This window comes from Ptychodera flava, chromosome 1, assembly GCF_041260155.1.
Source record: "Ptychodera flava strain L36383 chromosome 1, AS_Pfla_20210202, whole genome shotgun sequence".
Classification (NCBI taxonomy): Eukaryota; Metazoa; Hemichordata; class Enteropneusta; family Ptychoderidae; genus Ptychodera; species Ptychodera flava.
In genome coordinates, this window is record NC_091928.1 from 21,935,837 (window position 1) to 21,959,855 (window position 24,019).

The following is a 24,019-nucleotide window of genomic DNA, read 5'->3' on the forward strand; positions in this document are numbered from 1 at the left end:
TGTGCATTTCTATTCCAAGTTCAAGAGGAAACTGGATGGTCTTGTGGAATTTCAGAACAGAAACTACAGATATACTAAGTGTGATACTACTGTTAAAACTCCATTACCGGTAAATGGGCAGGTTTTTGTCAGCTCTATTGCTGAGCAAATTGACTAACTGTGCACAAATTTTAAAGGAGAATAAAGGACTTAATTCACGTAAACAGTCATGTCAACAACAACTGTGAGAACCAGGGATTGAAGACTGCCCCTTTAACTCCATTATAGACTTTTCAGTATTTGTATGGGGGTCACCATAGTTAGAATTTTGTTGAACACACCAAAGTGTGGAAAAAAGTAGCTGCAATAATTGTAGCGGTGGGGCTGGGCTGAGTGGCTTGTGTGCCAGGCTTTAAGGTTCGCGTTATGCCCTAGGAAAAAAGCGTGTATTTTTTGGCCTATTAACTTGATGATGTGACATGTACTTCCCATGTTTTGTCAAAAAAAAAATAGAGAAATTTTTTTGGTAATTATTGTGATTCAGGTCATGCTGATGAAACATATCACAACAAAAAATGAATAGAAGGAAATGAAACTACAGGAAAGTTTTCTGAATTGATAGAATTGACAATTGTAAGGTAAGCAACAATTCACATGAAAAGGACGACATGGAAATTTTTCATTAAAAAAGATGTATTTTCAGAAAATGGAAATTTTATAAGGGGCAATTGCCTTCACACTAACTATGGCAATACCTTTAACATAATATAATTAATTTTGATAGCATATTCTATTGCTTTGCATCAGATGCCTGATTAAAGGACAATCAAAGCATTGTACACATAGTAGATTATCAATTCATAACAGGTGCTCTCTAAGACTACAACCGACATGGTAATTGTTGTTATAGATGAATTAGAACTATATGAAGGACGAGAAGAGAAAGATCATATGAGCATGTGTTGGCAAAATTTCAAAAATACAAAGTTTCTTATAGTGGTTTCAGGCACTTGAAACAGTTCATTCAATGAGGCATTAGTTAAGTATCGCACAGCAATAATAGATATCCGGTGAGAACAAACAGTTTACATCTGAATATCTTCCTTAGAGAGGAAACATTCTGTGAAATGTCTCATTGCTCGAGTTTTAATTTTTTTTTTCCTTATTTGGTGAAATACCATGAAAGAGTGATGTCAACTTTCCAACTTCTTCTTATAAATGTAATTCATTGACTCAAATTTTTCTTAGTTTTATACAAGTTGTCTTAATTCACAAAACTTGTTACTGAATTTTTTCCACAATGTGAATTTCACTTCAATTTCCTTCACACTGCTGGCTATGTGTTACGACTGATCACAATTAATTCAGGGTTATTTAGCACATCTATAATATGTAACAATAATCCCGAATTAAATTCTTAGAAACCGTTTCGCACGAAGTCATAGTTTATCGGAGAAGGTAACAATAAATATTTATGAATAGATGGGTTTCAAAGTGAATATTCACTGTGACTCCACAAGCTCAGAAATAGGTCGCGCATTGCATTGCGGGTAAAAAGCATCGGCCTCACCGCACTGCGCCTGCGTGCTAACATTGATGACGTCACCATCACAGTAATGGCGAATGACAACAGTTGAAAACCTGAAGTTGTGCATATTGGCGTCTTCCGAACTTGCGTCCTCTTGTGTCTCTGGTTGTTTCATGAAGCCACGTGACGAAATGGAGGTAGATTCTGATCTAGATCAAGAACTTGTACAGCAATTTAGTTCCATGGGAACAACGGACAAAGAAGTTCTTATAAGTGAATTTCAAAAATTGCTGGGCAATCAGCTGAATCCAGCAGGCTGTGCATTTTTCCTCGATATGAATAATTGGTAAGTGTGTACATTAATGGGACAACTTTTAGGCTCAAAATATTGGTATGTCACCCTACTGATGTAATCTTGCGAGCCAATATTTTTGTGGTCCTTTAAATGTCTCGATTCCGTGTGTCCTGAAAATTTTACCAGTGGAGTCAATATTATTATGATAGCCGACTCGACGCGAAGCGACGCGGCTGACACCACAACCCAACGCGTCAACAAACAGGGCCTAGGGGCTCGAAATTCGAAGTTAGGGAACATCTCGACGTCAGCATGGCATGCCTCGTGTGCTTTTTTGAGCATACCGTGTCAAAGAAAAAACTTCCGTTTTTAGTGCTCCTTTCGTAGGCTCTCACAACTTTGCAAGCTCTAGATGGCAGAAAGGTGTGGGTAGCATCGGGTATCCATTCATGGTGTATTGATAAGTGACTGTAAATTCTGGCACTATGCTCAGTCAGTACCCATGATTTAAAACTTAATATTTGATATTCGTGATTGCATTTATGTGAACTCAATACCCTTTGAATAGATTGCTTCTCTGACATTTTAGAAATAAATGCACCGTACGTGTACTTGCAACCACGACTAACATCAACAACCTCCCCTGGTTTACATTTCAAGCTGAGCAGGGAAGGTTGTTGACCCCTGTCCGTTTCGACCCAAGCAATTTACACCTTGTTGTTGCTGGTTGTTACTTATTGGGTAAAGTGACCATGAGTGTGGTCACTCTGGCAAGTCAGGTCAGCTTGACCCACACTGACATGACCCCCAACAAAGGTCAAATTTTGGTCAAATTGTCTTAGAGGTATACTTGTAATAATTACTTCAAAATATAGTGACAGTCAGCCTTGTAACATGCCCACAGATCAGGGAAACAGAAGTTACATCCTTACATATGTAACTCTTTGACTTAGGTTCTCAGACAACTTTCACCACACGTTTGAAACGTCTATTGTTTTAACGTGTGAATGTACCATTGTATGCATTTAATGGTTCAGCATCCATATTTCATACCCATTTTCGTCGCGTTTTTCTTTCAAACATTTGTTACCCAGAACCACTGATATTTACTCTCATATGTGAGCCTGCGTCAACCATTTCAAAAATTAACAATCCATTAGGTTTTTGAGAGATCGGTCATTTGGTTTTGTTGTTTTGATTTCCGTAAACCAAAATGGCGCTTACGGTAGCTCGCCTGCATTCAAATGCAGTAAACAGCGCTTTCTCACTTTACCAGTCACCTGGTAATAAACTTTTGAAACGAAGCCCTACAATTACAAACACAGACATCTTATCAAACGATAAGGCGCATCACAACAATTGGGACCCAGGCATATCTCAACTGGTGTGTGGAGGGGCTGTGACCACACCAACATGACCCAGGTCAGCTTGACCTCACACAGACCATACCCAAGCCATTGTCCCTCCATCACATAGAGGGACTGTGCCCCTGCACAAATTCAAATTCAGGTCAAGTTGACTGAAGTCAGGTTGGTGCGGGGTCGTCCTGGGTCAAGTTGATTGCAGTCAAGTGACCAGTTATGTTCCTGTGACATAAGAGGTCAGAGGTCAGCTTGGTATTGCTCAGATGGGGTCACACCAGGTCATGCAACTTCCTCATAAGTCAACATTTACACACTATCCCCTCTAACCATTCAGATTTCTTGGTTCATTGTGTCATTTCAGGAATTTCCCAGAGTCGACCATGGATGACCTATAAATGTAATATTATCCATTTCTAGCTCCATGGTAATATACAGAATTTCCTTGATTCACATAGTCGACACGGTTACTCTCATGAGTCAATGAAATAGTCATGATACATCAAGTTTGCATGGAGGACATACATGTACAGCCGAGTTTATAGTATGCAAAGTTTTAACCCATGCACCACAATGGTTTGGCCCTGAACCACAAAGTCAATGCTGATTGGGGAACATTTCATTGGAAATTGGGGTGAACAGGTTGAGCCAGTAATACTTTTGTACATCTACAGGGACATTGGGGATGAAGGGGAATTAACAAGTTTCTGGATTTCTAGTCTACAATATTTAAATTGTTTGCTGCTTTTGTGGAGTCATTTTGAAGCTTGTGGAGTGCATGGATGATTTTGAAAGAGAATGATTTAACTTCCCTGAGGACAGTTTGAGCTCAGATTTAAAACATAGCTTTGAGGTGTGAACTACCATAAAGCACACTGTCCGATGGATTGGTGCCTATCAAATGCCCTTTTGCCTTTAGCAGGGCTCGAAAATTTTTTTAAAACTCACTTGCCATAGGGCAAGTGAATTTTCAATTTCACTTGTCCGGAAGAAAAATTCACTTGCCCTGAATTTCAGATGATTTTAAGAGTAAATATGTATGGTTTTATTAATGTCATTGTAAAGAAACAATAGCTGTAACTTACTGATAAATTTGTGTCCTTATTCTGTGTATCAAAAATAATATCTTATGTAACGTACACATACACAGTGTTTCAGCCAGCTTTTGCTAGCATGGGGACACAGTGACCCATAGTAGGTCTTAATGGTGACCAATTAAATTTTTGGGGGGACATGTTTCAATAAAACAACACCGGTACATTGTCATTGTGTGTCATCATGACCTGGTACCTGGTTTTAATAGGCAAGTCAGGTAGGTGCACTAAGGGTAAGTATATAATGGGCCAGCGGTGTTGTGTCAAATTGTGCCCATGTGAAACTTTCAGTATCATTTAGTTTACTGCTACCACGTGGTATTTTATAAACTGCAGGGTTCCCGTAAGTCACCAAAATGATTAGCCAACTCTTTAGCCAAATAAAAAATCTTGCAGCCATTTTGAGCAACTTTTAAACAGTTTATGATCTCAAGTGTAGCAACAGCTTTCTCAGCATTCAGGAGTTACTAATTTTACAAATCAAGATGTTTTGTATGTTGTTCATGATAGTTTTTACATTAAAGAAATATTTGTTTAGTTTTTATTACATTAATTATCTGTGTTTTTTATGACATTGAAGGGATCAAAATACTTTTTCATTTCTGATGGTAAACTTTTGCCACAAGAAATAATTAGGTGGCAATTCTAAAAATCAGGTAGCAATGTGAAGTGTATTACCACAGATACAGAATACTTCTGCAGCATTGAGTTAGTGTTCACAGTATGACAACTTATCATACATATACACTACAAGCTCTACTACCTTATGTGGCACATTTATGCACTCTTTAAGTCATGATGTAAATTTTGTTAGCCACACAATACAAATTTTCCATGCAGAAAAAGCATTCGGTAGCATAGTGACAGTGTATACAAGTATTGTGGTGTTGTGTCATAGTTGTGATCAAGCAGGCTCAATAGCATCTTCAGCATAAGTATCCTTTAAACAAGACACACTGATATTGTTCAATTCATTTCCCAATGTTTTAAAGAGTAATAATAGTTTTAATGATAATGATAACATTGTAGCCCAGGAACATTTTCATTTGATATTTGATATCATCAAGAAATGTCTAGTGATGTTCACTATTACATCATTAAACTGGAGGACTCTGCAGAAATATTAATGTGATGATTTGAAATGGATATGCTTACTGCAACTACTGTTGACAATTTCCCTTTGCCATAACTGTTAATAAAATTTAATTTAAAACTGACAGTCAAGCTAAATGCCATTAAATTGGAAAGCACCAAGAAATTACCTTTTATCATAAGATTGTACCTATTGGACCTCCCTAGGTGGTTTCTTTTGAACCATAATTGTGTACTTAAGGGTCTTCATTCATGACATCACATAAGATGACCCAGATTTGACCTTTCAGAAAACCTCAAATTTTTCTCCTTTTCCCTTGTATTCTGACTCTGTTTGTGAAAGTTTCCTTTGAAATAGTGGTTTTTTACTATCAAACTGAGTAATTGCAGGCCAAATTTTGATTCAAGCAAAGTAGATAAAACTTGGACTAAAAAGGACGACCGGTACGCGGGACTCACACAGGCAAAGCCAAGCCTCAGTGTATTCATCATTCCTCCATGATGTTTTGTAGCACGGTCCGTCTATATGAGGGACTGAGGGACCGCGATTGCAGAATCAAACAGCAACAATGTTTACTTCACGTACCAGGGAATTTGTAACTTTGTAGAAAGGAGAGTAAAGTGTTTCAATACATCGCAACTTTGTAGGAAGGAGGGTAAATTGTTTCAACACCTTACAACATTTTATTGTAAGCTGTAGTTTTCTGTTGAGGAGGCATGGTGACATGATTTCATCAGAAGAAAAAAACATCGTGCAAAGACGTCAATATTTTGCTATTTTGTAACCAAGTAGAACAGAGCTATTTTATCGGCCGGCCATATCTAAAGCGGTACACTCAAAGAACTAGAGAGTGGCAGCGCATACGTACAGTGGCCTCATTGAAATTCACTTGTCCGTCGGGCTGGGAGAATGTTGTTTTCACTTGCCCGGACTCAAATTCACTTGTCACGGGCGTCGGGCGGCGAGAATTTTCGAGCCCTGGTTAGATATTGCATGAAAGTATCTTGTTTTGGCTACCGAAAGAGAAATGTAAGAGGGGTTTGTTGAGCTGAATAGGTCACAAGGCTGGCAAAATGTAGGGGTCGCAAATGACCAGTATCCAAATGGTCAGGGATCTGAGCATTTGAAACTACACAAGTCAACCATTGCCTGATTATACATCAAGTCTGACTCAAAGTAATTTTAGAAAATTACAGATAAACATTTTATTTTGGACTTTGAAGTCACAGTGACAGCAGTTTCAGGTTGAGGTATTACACTACTGATGTTATGTAAGCTCCCTGTTAAAGGCTAGCAGTCCTTTTATCAATTGTGTAGGTTTTACCAAGACAGCAAACAATGTGGTCAATGTTGGTGTTTTGAATAATGGAAATACATAAGGGAAATCAGTTTTGTGTGAACTCATTCACTTCAACTTTGACCTTAATTTCAGTCTCCTACCGTTGTTCCATGCTGCCTGTTGATCGGGATGCTGATCTGTGCATGTCAAATGTTATAGTTATGTGCTCAGATTATCAGTACAGACTATCGATTACTATGCATACAAATTATGATCTCATTAGCTTTATCTCATTGCATTTTAGCTCACATTTGGTATAAGTATGTATACCAAAGAGAGCTTATGTGGTGAGTCGTAGCGTCTGTATGTCTGTATCTGTATGGATGCATGTTTTCTATAAGATGGTTTGAAATCAAAAGCGACTTATGTAAAACTGCTTACCAAAGTGTTTGAGAATGGAGAATGTCCACAGAACATTCTAATACATCAGCAACAAACAAACAAAGATTTCAACAATTAAATAAGGATAAATCCTTATTTCATTGTTGAAATCATGATCAATCGACCGAATCCATCCGAGGGATTAAATGGTAACATTTTCAAAGACTTTAGAGAAGGAATCAAAAACATCTCTCTGAAGACTGGATGGTATATTTTAGTGAAGCAAAGTGAAAAAAAAGATACAGCTACAGAGCTTATACTACTGCAAATTGAATATCTTGTAATTTGTGTGATGTGGCTGTTTGAAGGCAAAGCCAGCAAATGTGGTTGACCCACACTTCTTCTGTATAGCATCTATCAAGGTGTTCACATCACCTGTAGTCTTTCCTTCAATTCTCCGACTCTTGCTTCCAAATATGGTATAACTGGACCGGAGTGACTTTTGTAAAGGTCAAATCACTCCATATGAAACAGTACCAGGACACAAAATAAAAGCTGCTACAATACATTGCTTATACACTTGCATTCTCCCTCAACCTTTCACTGCATTGGTCCAGCCCAAACCATTTGTATATAATTGTGATTTTGGACCTACAGTAATTACAGGAAATTGGGGGTGAACATGCAGGTTGGTGCAACAAAAGTTTCACATCACAGGAATTATGGCTGCCAGTTTGCACCCAGTATGTAGTAACTGTGTGGGAACTGATTGAAAGTACTAATAGGCTAGACATTGCCAGCAAAATTTCAAGGAGTAATGAAGCTGATGTGACCTTATCACCCCCATTTCCCAGTCCAGAGGTCAAACTTTGCCATGGCAAACAATAGGGATGCACCAACATTTGTGGTGAAAGGGTTTAAACTGCTCACCCCACATTCCCTGTCAACAAGTTCTCAGTCACCATTGGTAACAATGAGTTATGGTCAGGCCATCATGGTGGTAGGGATGACATAATTTATCACAATATAGAAAATGTGTATGAAGGCAGGTGCACCAATGCTCAACCAAATTCTGGCTGTAAATGAGTCAATAGCTTGGTTTATTTTGTCATTCAAAGTGCCATTGAAAATTTAATCAATATACAAAGGGTATTATTCAGCCAGTATTTCTATGTTTCCTAAGTTTCTTATACGGTTGTACTTCTGCAAATTCATGTTCTTTTACTCAAACATCTTTGCTTAACTATTGTTAACTTACAGGAATCTTCAAGCAGCAATATGTTCATATTATGATTTTGAAAGTCCCAAAGATAAAGTCCCTTCTATGTCACTGGTACAAGATATTACGATAGGTGAAGGCGAGTCGGTCCCACCAAACACAAGATTTATTAAAACGTGGAGAATAAGGAATTCAGGTAAGTTATGATGTAAGCAAAGTTGAAATTTTATAGAGCCAGGATATCTTTTGAGTATATGGGGACGTGGATAATTAAAACACGCGCACGGTAAACACAACTTCTGTGTATAGAGGAGGGGGTTTGGCTGTATTTCGATTACCTTGCGCAAAAATGGCACTGCAAGTTTTCATATCGCAACATCTCACTACAAGTTTTTCTGTATTGCAAAATATCACTACATTGTTTGGCGTGTACCAGGTCAGTATGGCACCAGCGCTAGACAAGCGTTCTTTTGACATACATGTGAATCAGTGCATGAGTAAACGTAACAATCATTTTGGATACACTGTTTCATTTCATTCTATTTGTTGCGTCATTGATGGGTTGGCACTGAACAGAGATTGATTGTAAAGGGGGTATGGTGGGGGCAGTCGGTAGCGTATGCATGATTTCATAGCGATGTAATCACTGATTGTTGGATGCAGATACAGAATGAGGCTTGGTTGGATTTTTGCACTTCCAAACTTTCATTTAGGGAGGAGGAAGGAGGGTTGAGGACAAACGCACTTAGTTTTGTTTACCATGCGCATGTTTTAATTATCCACGGCTCCTATGTGAGTGAGATGTTGGTTCCACGTGGCCATCTACATACTGTGGTATCAATTACCACGTGTTCTATGATGTGTGACATTCACTATTCAAATTATTGACTTCCGAGTTCTGTTTCGTCTTGATAGCTACTATGAATATCCTGAAGCTATTGAATGAGAGCAAGGGAACAGTACATAAAGACCAGCATATTATGCATCTTATGATTCCCCACAAGGGAGGTGGACTGCTCCTCTGAATTTTGGGAGCAATCTATCCATGTGTTCATAACCAAACAAAAGAATTTGTATTTTCACCACATAGGAATGTGAAATTACTCATTATTTTGTGAATTGACCACACCTCTTGATTTTCCAAGCTGTGGAGATCACTGCAATCTTGTCTTCATTTTTTGACACAAATCACTTTCTTCAGTTGCATGATTTTCATCAGCAGAAAACAGTAGGTGGGGTGATGTCTATATTGCTGAAGTCAAAACATACTGACCCTGAGTAGAAAACACCAATGGCTGATTAGTAAAATAATTTTTTTGTAAACAGAACCAACTCTGTTGTCCTCCAAAACATTTGTATTGATATTCCAAGGAAAACCCTAGAGATATGGAAGGGAATCTCTCTGAAGGGGAATCCTTGTAAAATTTGCCAGTTTCCACCACAAAAACCCTGGTCTTTTTTCCAAGACCTTGAAGGAAGGTTATATTTAGTAGTGTACACCATCCTCTGGACGGAGATGCAGCCAATGACCAGTGGTCTTTAATCCAATGGCAGCTCTTTGAGTGCAAGGCTTGGCCTTCCCATAGAAAAACACAGGGTTGTAAAAGCAATTTGAAAAGACTTGCTCTAGGCTGTGTTACAACTCAATATTATCCTAGGGGGTGTGATATTTTATATTGTGAAAGGCACCCTAGCACAGGAAAATGAACACAGTCAAGACTATTGGACCTTTGCACTATTCTTCTGCTGCAGTGAAACAGTTGGGGTCTTTTCATGAGTTAGGCGGTCATTTCACAATGCACAAATATTTGAAGACATTTTGAAATTTTCAGAGTGTGAAAATTTCTGGTACTCATGTCACTGTCAGCTTGAGTGCCCTCTAATCTTTGACCTTTCTGAACTCTTTTATCAATCTGGGAATTTCTTGAAATTTCTTTTGAGTCAACCCAACATTTTTGTACATGTAGTATTTTGCTTCAATGTATGAATTTGCTGCTGATAAATGTAATGAAAATCAACCATAAATTTAAAGAAACACCACCCATGTTTGTTCTGATCATATCCAGAGCAAGTTTATCACATAACATTCATGGTTAATTATGGGGATTTATTGCATTTATGGACGTTAAAACTGTAAAAATGATGCTAACCCAGCTTTTGTTTCTGAATGTTAGTAGGAAAACAAACCATACTCTTTATGTTTTTTGGTTTAATCTCTGGTGTAGGTGATGAGAAATGGCCGTGCGGGGTTTGTTTACGATTTACACAAGGATATCTACTAGGTGCTGATGAAAGCATACCTGTAGAAGATCTAGAGCCAGGTCACATGACAGATGTGAGTGTTGCCATGGTGAGTCCGCCATCTTGTGGCATCTTCCAGGGACAATGGAGGATGATGACAAGGACGGGACAGTATTTCGGTGGTAAGTATTGCCCTGAAGTAATGCTTCATTAACCCTTGAGCGTCAAAGTCGATTTTTGCCGCCTTTACAAAATGTACCCCAGTCAAATTTTTTCAGATTTTTGCCAAAATTTTGAAAAAAACTGCAGTTAATTAAATGTGATGCCCATTCGCTCCAAAATTATCGAAACAAATACAGAAAAATTCATAAAAATTGGTAAAATGTTGCATGAAAATTTTGGTGGGAAAAATTACAGCGCTCAAAGGGTTAAAGGTAGAATGTGCCCCAGGGACAGATATTTTGACTCTAATATTTTTTACAATACTTTTCTAATTTTAACCCATATGCAGGCCCGTTTTGAAGCTCTTGGAGTAAATAAACACATCATTGTCCTATTTTTGTGAAAATTGAAAATTTGATTTTCCAAATAGTTAACACAGGGATGACAGCCATTTCAGTCGCTTAAAAGTGACCATTATGAACAGATGACCACTCAGCATGTGTCACATATTGAGACAGGTTTGACTGTAGTTGAAAAATGTTTGTGTAAACTTTTTAGGCTTCAAAAAAATAGAAACAAGGTGCATCTGCAATCATATATCGTACACATGCAGGTTGTCCTAAGGAATTTTTATGCGTTGACAACCCTTTCTTATTAGATCAAGTTGTTCTCATATCAAATAACCACACAAAACAGTACTCATTTTACAACAAAAGATTATGCAAATTATACAGTGATATGTAAATTGATGAATTATGTCTCAATCTATTCATATATAAATAACTACATAGAAAAATGTGTTTTCACAACAAAAGAATATTCAAATTATATACCTTTGTAATTGACTGCATTCTATCTCAGTTGTATATGTTTTTAACCACACAAAAGAATGTATTTTCTCAACAGAATATGCAAATTATACATTATAATATTAATTGACCGCCTCTCTTCTCTTCCCACAGAAATAATATGGGTGATACTTGAAGTTAAAGAGGGTGGGATGTTAGGTTTAACTCAACAACTATCCAATCTAGGTAGCGATTTTGTTCCGGAACAACAACGTCTAGCAAATGGCTCTTCAAGAAATCCGTTCGGTACTTCACCACTTCAAAGTCCTGCAAATTCAAATACACAGTTAGGTAAGCAAAAATAAACATACCATGGAAAATGGTGTGTTCTGTATTGATATCACCAATGTAGTGAGATTGTGCGATAACTTCTACCAAGCGTTCAGTGCATGATACCCTACAATGCTGAAGCCAACGTCTTCAGTAGTGTGTCCCAAAATTCAGGCAAATTTTGGCGATTTTTAATATGACAATAATTCTGTAAAAATGCAGTGAATTTCAGAGCGACCTCCGCCATGGAGAAAGTTTTTGGAGTACGGGAAACTGTATTGAAGATAATGCCTTCCATTTTCAACATCATCAAAGTGTCAGAGTAAACCCTTGTACTTTAGTTGAATATTCCTAGACATAATTTTCTGTAAATTGATGTTATTGTTTACACAATGACACTTAGAAGATATAACCAGCACATTGACTGTTTTCCAGGTCTATCAATTAAGTGTAACCTATTTTTCATTAGCAGGGCGACCAATATTTTATACTATTTTGAATTGGTTATTTCCTGCGCACACTTAGGGGCTATGGATAATTAAAAACAGTGTATTGCAAACGCATCTTCCAAGTTTAGTGGGGGAGGGGGTTTGGCTGTATTTCGCCTGTCTGTAGAAAATGTCTCAAGAAGGAGTAGGCTATTTAAAAAACAACAGTGTGCATGGGAGTAGTAAAGTGATGAGAATAACACCTAACATAAATCAAAGTATATCTAATCAAAGTATAATTTATGTCTACATTACAGGTAACAGTCCCACTATACTTTCAAGTGGCACTATGGCCACGGAAGACAACCAGAGTCCTAGTTCACCTATTAGAGCCCCAATATTTGAAGTAAGTATCTCTTAAAGATAAATATGAATTATATTATATCATGCTACGATGGACCATTCTGATTGGACAAGAGCTCCTTCCAGCGATGCTAAAATACTGTTATAGCACTGATAGCAGTGGTAAAACGGGCCCCTAAACTAGCATTTTCGAAAATTGCCCAGTCGGTGCATTACAACGGACCTATCTAAACCATAGAGCCTCGAGAAAAACCGAAGCAGTCCGCTTTGTTTCAAAGACCGAAGACCGAATTTTTATACATGGATAAAAGTGTGGGTCTGTAACTCACCTCTTGGTGAAAATAACTTGGGATCGATGATGAAAGACATCTCTGAAGCAGCACAGTTGGGTGTGATGTACGTACACAAATTATTGCATTAGGGCAGCGCATGCCCGTGCACTTTGCTGGAGTCGAGACGTGATATATCCTACTCCGCTCTTATATAAAATGAAGCTAGTATTCGTTCATACACTAATAATTGACACTTCCTCACAGTAACGGTGTGTCAGATATTCTTTACCAAAGCTTGGGCTGTAACAGACTAGGGTGTTTTAACGATGTAGACCAGGTAGTTCAAAATAACAATGGATGACTCCTGGCGACTGTGACGAAATTTGACATCAAATGAAATGAGCAGTGTCTCAGCGTCCAGCTGTCGCTGCATCGGGGAAACACAATCTGCACAACTGTTATGATCACAGTTGCGGTCATCGCAGTCTGAATTATTTCAAAACTGCTTGTTTTCTGGTACAATTAATGTCCAAATTATCCATCAAAAATAGATCCTGTAACTTCACTGTGCCACCACTGAATGCCGCATGCGGAACAGAAATGAGACAAATCTATTTTAGTATGCCAAAAAAGCCAGGGCTATTGTTCTTATGTAAATTTACGAAAAAAATTGTTACTTTTTCTTTTGATTTGAACTCTTGACCCATTTCTGTGTCTGCAGCATATTTTGACAAGTATACTGTTCGTGTCGCATGCGAATAAAATGTAATGTTGATGAACGTAATGCGTATTTATCGTAGATACTGTGTGCGTTTACGTAATCCCAACTTATAAAAATGCTCGGTCTCGGGCGCTGAATTTCCGACGTTCGATCTCTCATACGTCCGTTTTCTGCATTTGGGGCTTAAAGTGACGAAAATACCCAAGCAAGACAACAAAGACACACAAGTTGATATAATATAATAGCAATAACCCCCTTCGCAGTCGGGTATACACTCGATTTTGGTACAATCCGCTCCATATAGCACTCGCCTATCGGCTCGTGCTATATGTCGCGCATTGTACCAAAATCTCGTGTATACCCTCCTGCGGCGGAGGTTATTGCTTAAGTCTTTCGCACCAATGTCTTTTATCTTGAAATCTATTTCAGTGTTCTTCATTAAAATATTAATACTGTTATACTTGTGAACTTGTTTCTTATGGGCACCCTTGGAAATGGCAGATGTCATTACTAGAAGGGTGCTCTTTGGAAACAGATACAAATCCAGTTAACTTCTGACTACAAGGCAAGGATTATTAATTGTTTTGTTTTGCTTCCATTCAAAATTTTGAAAGCAGTTCTAATACATGCTGAAAAGTTTACACACACAAAATGTATATTTACTTGATCGTTTCCGTTTGATATGAGTGTCATTCAAGGAATAAAGCAGAACCTCTTTTTCAACTTCATTATTTACACTACAATGTGACATTCTGCTGGCATGCAGGCATTTTAAGTACATTTGACAAAATTTGTTAACAAAGATTTATAGGCAGAAAGGTAATAAAAACCTTAAACTAACAAAGATGCAAAACAAAATTTCATTACTTTAAAAATCTGTCATTTGTATAGGATAAAGCCCGAGTACAAGGGCTCTTCTGGTATATAAAGTCCAACCCAACGATAAATGTCGAGGCCGCAGGCCGCGACATTTTATCGTAGGGTTGGACTTTATATACCAGAAGAGCCCGAGTACTCGAGCTTTATCCGACTTAAAAACTATCGCCCCTAACTGATATATTTTCGTTTTCAATGTGTTTACGTCAACCGTCCCCTTTGTCAATGTAACATGTTTAGGATATGAATTAAAACTTTTATTTGTGAAATGGCCTTCCAATGTAATGGAACATCCTATAAATGCCCTAGGGCACATTATATAAATGCCCTAGGGCACAGCAGATTTTGTGTTGCAGCTGGTTTCCGCTGTGTTACCAAATTTGAATATTAAAACGTACCAGATCTCTACAGAATATGACATGTTCACTTTTGATTGGACAGTACTTTACTACGGCGCTGTCATTCGTTTCTGGAATTTGGTGACCAAGGCTTTATGAGTAAATAAAACACCCTGAATTGAGCACTCTGATTGGTCAATCAACAGTAGATAGTTTTTTAAATACTAATAATGCAGCATTGTCCCTGATATTCAAATGCTCATCCTAATGGTTCTACTACAGAATAAAAACGACCCGCTGTGTTCTACAGACTCAGTACGCCCAAGAGATCTTGTGATGGTCCAACCAAACCCACATGTGCTCAAACGCATATGGAAATACACATACTTCTGTGTGCGTTTGGGCACGTGGCTTGTGTTGTACTGTGGTCCATCCATTCATTGTCAACAAAGATATTGATATGACAAATATGTAATTTTTCCCACCAAAATTCTAGTGCAACATTTCACCACTTTTTTGATGAAGTTTTGTGCAAATCTTTTGATAATTTTGGACCAAAAGGACAGCCCTTTCCATAGACTACAGTTTTTGATCAAAATTTTGGCAAAAATCTGAAAGTAAATTGTCTGGGTTATACTTAACAACGGCGACAAAAATTGACTTTCGCACGCAAAGGGTTAAAACGACTCCCGTACACGTTTACTAAGCATCAGTTCTGAATGAAATTTTTTCTCCTTTCTCATTCTACAGGTCTCACATTCAGACACTAGTTATCTTCTACAACAGCATCAAATACAGTTTGGAAGCAGTGCGAATCACCAGCATAACCCACACGGACACAAAGATTCACTCTCGTAGACTCTATAGACAGCGACCTAAAACATTTCAGTAGTTTAACGACTGTAGATTTAGCTTCTATCTATATTGGACAATATAACCCGACGGACAGTAGTTTTTATTTTATATTTCTGGGTAGACTTTGTAATTGTTTTTCTAATTTAAAGAAGGACAGAGATCGTCCCTGTTTCAGTAAAGAATGGTTCAACCCTAGCAACATCTGTTATTGGATGGTTGCTGTTCCCTCTCACTTTATGGGGATGTGCAAATTTCTCTTTTTATTGTAGTTAATGGGGTTTTATGCTGCCAATGCCACGTGTAGGCACCAACTCACTGCTGAATACTGATTGGCATATTTCCTCAATTTGATGAGTCTTTCAATGATCTGGACTTCTGCTATGCTGCTGTATTTCATTATTATATCATACCAGTATATTGATGGTGCAAATACTGCTATCTGATTGATGGATATGTGAAAATAACCGTGCTATATGCGCAATATAGCACAGTTGGAACAGGTGCAAGCTCTCAGCTAGAGAGAAATTCCTGCTTTGATGTTTCATACCAGAATTTCAATTTATAGCATTAAACCCACCTCGGAAATTGGTAGACAACTCGATTTTGACCAGTTCACTCCACATTTGCTCTCGCTATCGCTTGTACACATATGTCGTGAACTGGTCAAAATGTCATCGTATACCGTCGCCTGGTGTGATTCATTGCTTAAACAATTTGAATGATCACTAAGGATATTGTAATACACCCCATACATGCCAACCGTATAAATTCTCTGTTTCAAAAGATACCAAGAATAGACGAAAACTTCAATCGAACATCAGATACTAAAAGGCTTGCTTGGTGCTGCATCACACTTTAACCTGTCTACCCCCTTCCGTGTGAACAGATCCACGCTTACCATTGATAACAATGGGTTTGGGTCAAACCATTGCGGTGAAAGGGTTAAGGTTGGAGCCTTCAGCTCAGATAATTTGACGGCATTATCTTTCCAAGGGAACAACTAGGTTCATGTATCAAACATTCATGAGCTGTGCAAAGTTCACGCTTCACGCAGTTTGAAATGTGGTGGGAAAGTGAAAAGCATTTTTTGGATCAAAATTCAGAGTCACAATCCATCATCAATTCCGGAAAATTGTTGATTCTCTGTCAAATGTCCCTCTGAAGGTTAACTTTTGTAAAATCATAGGCTGTCAACTGTGGCTTTTGCCTTTTCAGTTTTGCAGACCAAAGGTGTCAGTCAGTGGTACAGCAAGAAGGGCATACTTGATAAATCCTGACATTGTAAAGCAAGGAACTGCCATAGACAGGCCCAGTCATGAGTTTTCTGTGCGTTGGAGATTGTTCAGCCAGTGAGACACTGAAAATGATCACCAAATTGCCTGGCGAAATGAAAGGCCAAAACATCATAGGCAGTTTTTGACAGTGCCAGCATATCTATAAACCATCTGTCGCATCTGTCTCTCCAGATTGTGTACTCATCCAAAAAGATGAAATTATTGAACAGTCCTTATTTGGTCATCAAAATTTAATTTTGACTTGGGAAGAAAAGTATTAGCAGAGTGCAAAAAAATTCAAGAATGGCTATATTTGCGTTGGCAGAGGAATGAAAGATACTGAGATTTTCAGTACATGGTACCAAGCTCTATGCATATAGCAAGGGGGTCTTTTGAGGTTATAGTGGTGAGGTATGTAAATTGTACAGTTAGTGGAATTATGAAACGGGCAGGGCGGGCTTTGCGGAACTGAGATAATTGTTTTAAAAGTGTGGATTTTGAATTTGACAATTTAATGGTGCAAGAGGAAGGCTAACAGTATTTGTTGTACTTCTTAGTTGCTATGGCAACATACAAATCATAATTACACGGAAAATTAATTTTTTTTTATCCTGAAGTGTAAAGTTTTTTCAAGGACTCTAATACTTTGAAAACTAAATTAAGATCATTGCCATGAACGTTGATAATGGAAGCTGAGATGTAATGGTTTCAAAACTTATTTTCTTCTTTAGAAACTCGTCCTTTGACAAATAGTGGCATTATTGCAACGTAGTGGAATCTCTTTCAGCAGCTGCCGTATCAGATGAATGTCTGATTAACAGCCAGAGTACAAAGGCTGTGTTTTGCAGAATGGTTGACTTTGCTTGATTTCTACTGTCATTGCTTTGCTTGAGCAACCATCTCCTGTACAAGTAGCTGTGCCATGAGCGACTTTCAACAACTTTTTATCAGATCCACAATGACTGGAGCTTCATTTCTTTCCATTTCCTATCAAAAACTTGAAGCGCAAAATATATATATATACCACATACTGACAATAGTAATGTACTTTTTATATTACCATACATGCTAATAATGTGTATTGATATTTATGATAATGATCATTTGATTGGTCAAACCCTGTCACATGCTCAGCTGTTGACCTTAGAAGATTTACATATGTCAATTTTGGCCCAACTCATTGGTCACAGCTCAGTCACATGATTTTAATGAATTCATCACTAAATTCGATATGCAAACAAAGTGCTTCAGCTCCTTCACTCTTACAAAGAATATGCGGTAAAAGCTTTTGTAAAAGAATTTGAAATATTTTTTCGCTGATGTGATGAAAGATTGGTATAATGCAGGAAGTACCTGCAGTTATATTTTTGCTGAAATATTTTGAGATGTGAATTCCAGAGTTTTGTTCAAATCAAGACCTGGATAATTTTCCTCCTTTCACTGTATCAATTGTGATATTCATACCATTGTAAAATTGTCACACTATTCAGCATTTTATCTGTCAAAAATGTATTCTTTTCTGCCAAAAACAAAGAAATCCAGATTTTCACGATATTTGAATTTGTGTTCTGCTAATAACAAAATTTGTCAACAATGAGGGATATTAGTTCTGGCAGTGCTTTTCTTAGATACACAAAAAATATTTGTATATTTGTAATTTTCGACAGAAAATTCTCTCAACTGGCAATCTTTGCTTAATTTCCCATAATGATCAAGTACACTCACTAACACCCCTCTCTTCTCGGTAATATCCACAAACCCAACCACTCATATTGCAGGCACATGCAACTTTGGTGTACCATAGAGGGGAAGAAGAATTGTTTTCTGTGTATGAGCTCATACTTTTTTCAAATTTCTGTTTTGTGAGAAATTATGTGAAGTGTGTGTCCCTGAAGGATGCGGAATAATTGAAGTATTACAATTTTTATTTTTAATTTATGGTGTGGAAGAAATAAAACAAAAGATGCAATGAACGATATAATGTGTCTGTTTTGTCTTATTTTCTGTCTCCACAGACGTGTTCTTGGTGGGACTGACATGTTTGGAGTCATTTATCTGTCTTTTCTTATGTCAGAAGTCGTCACTCAAAGACCACACCATTCTTTTTGTTCCAAATTGGCTCATTGTATCAATTTGTTTTGTGATATGTTCCAGTATGGCTGCTAGGCTTTGCAGCTGTTTCATTTGAACTTTGACATGCTAATTTAGTGACTGTAGGATGCAACCCATTGCTGTCCAGTTTAACTGCCCTCTTGAGAAGGCAAATTTTGCCATGACTTAACCCCCAACCCCAACCCCCACCCCAATACTACACAGAAAATGTTGACATGCATTTTTCAATATCCATCGTTTTATACTCTAAATCAGACCACCAATGTAATATTAAATCGATAGAGGGGTGATTTAAATAACGGAAAAAAGCGGGGGAGTGAAGATGTTAGAAAATGCTTTCAGCCCTGATAAATTATCAAAAATATTCACTTGCAGAGAATTTGTATGTCAAATCTTGAAAAGTGAAAAAAAATCGCTTATCGAAGACCACCGCATCCAAAGTTAATGGTAATCCTAGAATCTATCTGGCAAAATTTTATTTCACCTCGTGCATATAAGGTCAAATGCGATCCGTATTTTCTTAATTTTCATGTCTGTCAGTCGATGACCAGCAACAGAGAATGCATGAACGCTCCACTGAGTCCCATCCCAGGGCGCACTGCTTTGAAAAGCGCCCTCAGACAATTCAGAGAAATTACAATCAAAAGTCGCCTGTTTGTGGGTTTTAGCCCAGAAAGTAATATGCAATTCCTGTTTTGACCCATTTTCAACTGAAGTCGGGTCATGTTAACCTAGTACTGACTACTACGTATAATGCTAAAGATATAGATTCTTTGCATGAAATAAAACAAAACATTAAACATCTGGAGCAAGATGATAAATGTAAGGCAAGATGTGACGATGTCAAGGTGATTATAGGTTGATATCTGACGGGATATTAACTTCTTTACCATTGTATTTGTCCATGTTTAATCTTTATCGGTCACTATGTATGATATCAGATGCCGTGAAGTAACATCAAATCTACCGAGCGAAAGAATGTCTCGGTCAAAATCCGGCATTGTGTGTAGGGATGCTTGATATGCAGTCGGGATACAGTTGATTTTGCCCCTTTTCTAATATTATCATAAAATTCCGAAATTTCCTTAGGTGTCATGACAGCAAGGAATCTCTGGAATTTCTGGATGGCTCTGTCAAACAAAATGGTTGCTTTTCAAATACACTGTAATTAGAAAGTTCCGAAATTTGAAAAATAAACAAATCAACACTCTATCCTTTTAGTGAATCAATTTATTCAATGCAAATAATAACTCTTTAAAGATTCGCACAGTTCATAAAAACAAAAATGCCTTATCCTTTCAACCCACATAACTTCAGCCCAAAACATTGATACCTATATAGAATACTGGTACATGTATATGTTTTGACAATCCCTCTCTTGATTACATGAATTTCCACAGCCACATACCGGTACATCACATCACTCTCAAGTTCCCAGTATACACATGAAGGGCTGTCTAATCCTAGCTGATAAGTCTATCACAGAAAGTCAAGCTTTCATGGACATCTACTGGCATGCAATAATGTTGATGCCCGCTGGCTTATCCAATACTATGAGCACCAAACATACAATATCAATATAGTGTTTGATTTGATTGGAAATTTGTCAATGCCCTTGATACATACCACTGGAAAACTCTGTACAGCGGTACTGCCTTAAATTAATAGGACTTCCTAAAGAAATCTTAAAGACAATATGACATCAATTGAGTTATTATTCCTGGGTTTGACAAGGAAAAACTATCATTTTAAGTAACTTCACAGCTATTTCAGTCATGTAAATTCAATTTCCAACATACAAAGCATTGATGACAGATTTTGTCTTGTCGGATTCCTTATTTGCTGATTTGTTCTTTATTAATTTAAAGGGATACAGTCGTCAGAACTGCGCCTGTGGGAGTTTCTTGTTTACAATCAATGTATTTCATGCACAATATCAAGATGCACCTCATCATCATAGCTGCAACATTTAAATTATACGATGATAGATTATGACAGACATGTTTTAACTGTCATCACATGCAATCACCACTGTGCCTTGCATACAATCTTGCCATGTGTCGTATGGGTCCCATATGACCTTTGAGCACAGTTCCGACGACTATATCCCTTTAAAATATTTCACACCTACTGATTCCTTGAATCAGGGTCTTCTCTAACCAGGTGTCTTGCCCTCTGAGAATTCACATTCACACAACAAATACCTTGCTAATGCTGGGTTGGAGAGGTTTGAAACCTATTGCTGACCTGTACTGTACCTTACATATTCCCAAGATACAAGGCATTGCTGATAGATTTTGTCTTGTCCGATTCCTTATTTGCTGATTTGTTCTTTATTAAAATATTTCACACCTATAGATATCTTGGATCAGGGTTTTCTCTAACCATGCATCTTGCCCTCTGAGAAATTCAATACACAACAAATACCTTGCTTATGCCGGGTTGGAGAGGTTTGAAACCTATTGCTGATCTGTACTGTACCTTACATAGTGATGTTGTTTTATTTCAAACATAGACTAGACACAATCCATCAGCAATTTTTTCTCATGATAAATTATATTAATCATGTCCGGTGTCGGTAACAGAAAACATACAGCATATAAGTTGTAATTTCTGTAAAACAATGGGAATATCTACAGTATGTATTCAATATTTTAACTCGCATTGACATGACAATTTGTCTCAGCAGTTACAAACTATGACAAGTTGGGCTAGGGGTACACGCCCACCCGTAACTTTACTTGCGTTTTATCTGGACAAGGGGGCCATAACGCAATGCAAGACAGTGACGTAGGCTAATTCAAGACCCAAAGACTGATTTTACGTTTGGTTGTATGGGGCATGTCATAGGCCCTTTAAAGGTAGAAAATTAATGACACAAAGTGTTTCCATTTCACCAGGGTACATCATTGTGTTGCAACTCTCACTGACATGACAACATGACAAGAACTCAACAAGCTTCATTGCCATTCTCTGCCAAGGCATGCAGTAATTCACATCATGACTTGCACACTGTCAAAAATTTCTTCACCACTCATGTGATGACATCTACCAGTACATCGCGTAAACACAGGTTCACAGTTTTCATTTGACAAGTCAGATTGGTGATAGTGATGAAGGATATACAAACAGCCAAAACCAGTGATATTTCCCTTAAATGACATTGTACTTGCAGTTTCTCAGAAAACCTAACTGACCAAACTAAGACAGGTACGGACCAAAGGATTCAATTAGTGTTCAGAGTTCTGTGGATCCAAAATTGACTGACAGGACAAGACTTTTTATGTTTGATAATATTTCATTGCTTTTGTTCCATAAAATAAATATGCTTTCCTATTCTTCATTCTAAAGTGTATTGAAATACAAAGAATCAACTTTGCCACCACAATGCATTGCTTACAATACACAGTGTTATTGCTGACAAATTAATTCTGGTCTACACTAAACTTCAATTGTAAACAAAACTATCTGACATAACACACATACCAGCTTTGTTGTCAAGCTGAACACTTGATTTCTTGACACAGTGTTTTTGTTAAGGTAGGGGAACACAGCTGGTAAATGGTTTGGGAACACTGGTAACATTTCTGCTAACTCCTACAGGGCTCGAAATTAACTTTTTCCCCTGGTAGTCCTATTGGGCTACCATTTTCAGAAGTTGGTAGCCAGTGACCATGGCTGGTAGCCCATGCATATTTTAGTTTAGGGATATTGTTTTTCATCAACCAGACAAAAGTGCAATTTTTTCGAGACTAGACATACTGTAATAGTGCCATGAGCTTTCTGTAGGGAGGAGGCAAATTGGCAGTGATTGATACCGTTGATTATAACCAAAATGCAATGAAAATGCATTTTCATTTTCATTCAGTGCCTGTCATTAAGTCACTTCAGATATAGAAAGTTTGTTGCAAAGTTCCATAGTCACGGTGGTCTAGCCTTTCTCTGTCCAGCTGGGTTTGACTGCATTCAGCTTGTCCCAAAGTGACGGGCTAGACATGGCACGCCAAGTACTGTCTGAATTTTATGTATTGGTCTTTGGTAGTCCATGTGGGCTACCATTTGATGGATTTTGGTAGCCCCAGGGAAAAGTTGGTAGTCTATGGACGCGGGACTACCGCTAATTTCGAGCCCTGTCCTATATGACTGCACTGATGTTAAATGATTTTGGAACCCCGGTAACATTGCTGCTGTCCTCTAATCTGATTGCATTGATATACCAAGGGAACCCTGGTAACATATACCTGCTTACTGCCCTTAGCAAACACACTGTGATATGACTTGAGAAATAGCATAAGACACTGTATTTTACAGACAGGAACACAATAATGAAATGTAGATCACATTTCACAGGACATTCATCCATGGCCAGAAGTCTGGATTTTTTCATTTTAGACATTTTTACATTTTAGTAGTGCACGTTTGACATGTTAGGTCGGAACTAACGTGACCAAAAAAGCCAAACTTGCAAACCTATCGTGTATCGTGCAGACCTTACGTGTAAGAACCTATCGTGTCTAAAATGTCTAACGTGTACGTCATTTTAGGTTCTCAACATGGGTCAAAATCTATCATGCCAATCGTGCAAACCTATCCTGTAACGTGCCGACCTAACGTGTACGGACCTAACGTGTCCAAAATGTCTAACGTGTATATCATGACTGTACCATTCAACTTATCTGGAGCCCCTAATGTGTCTAAAATGTCTACCATGCATGTCATTTTAGGTTCTCAACATGGGTCAAAATCTATCATGCCAATCGTGCAAACCTATCTTGTATTGTGCAGACCTTACGTGTACGGACCTAACGTGTCTAAAATGTCTAACGTGTATGTCAATGAGGGTCTCAAAATGAGTCAAGAGCTATCATGGCAATCATGCAAACCTATCGTGTATCGTGCATACCTAACGTGTACGGATCTAACGTGTCTAAAATGTCTAACGTGTATGTCATTTTAGCTTCTCAATATGAGTCAAAATCTATTATGCCAATCGTGCAAACCTATCGTGTATCGTGCACACCTAACGTGTA

The 24,019-nt window shown here is 37.8% G+C and overlaps 2 protein-coding genes across 3 annotated transcripts in view; both read left to right on the forward strand.

Annotated features, from left to right (window-relative positions):
- LOC139133082 (thymidylate synthase-like) overlaps positions 1-24,019 on the forward strand; it is a 396,310-nt gene that overhangs the window by 12,778 nt on the left and 359,513 nt on the right. The gene's annotated exons all lie outside the window — the stretch shown is intronic.
- LOC139132928 (protein ILRUN-like) lies at positions 1,571-18,858 on the forward strand. Its single transcript, XM_070699282.1, has 6 exons — positions 1,571-1,853; positions 8,271-8,425; positions 10,455-10,652; positions 11,595-11,771; positions 12,496-12,584; positions 15,499-18,858. Exons 1-6 carry the CDS (start codon positions 1,603-1,605, stop codon positions 15,604-15,606), a joined length of 978 nt encoding a protein of 325 aa, XP_070555383.1. The 5' UTR covers positions 1,571-1,602; the 3' UTR covers positions 15,607-18,858.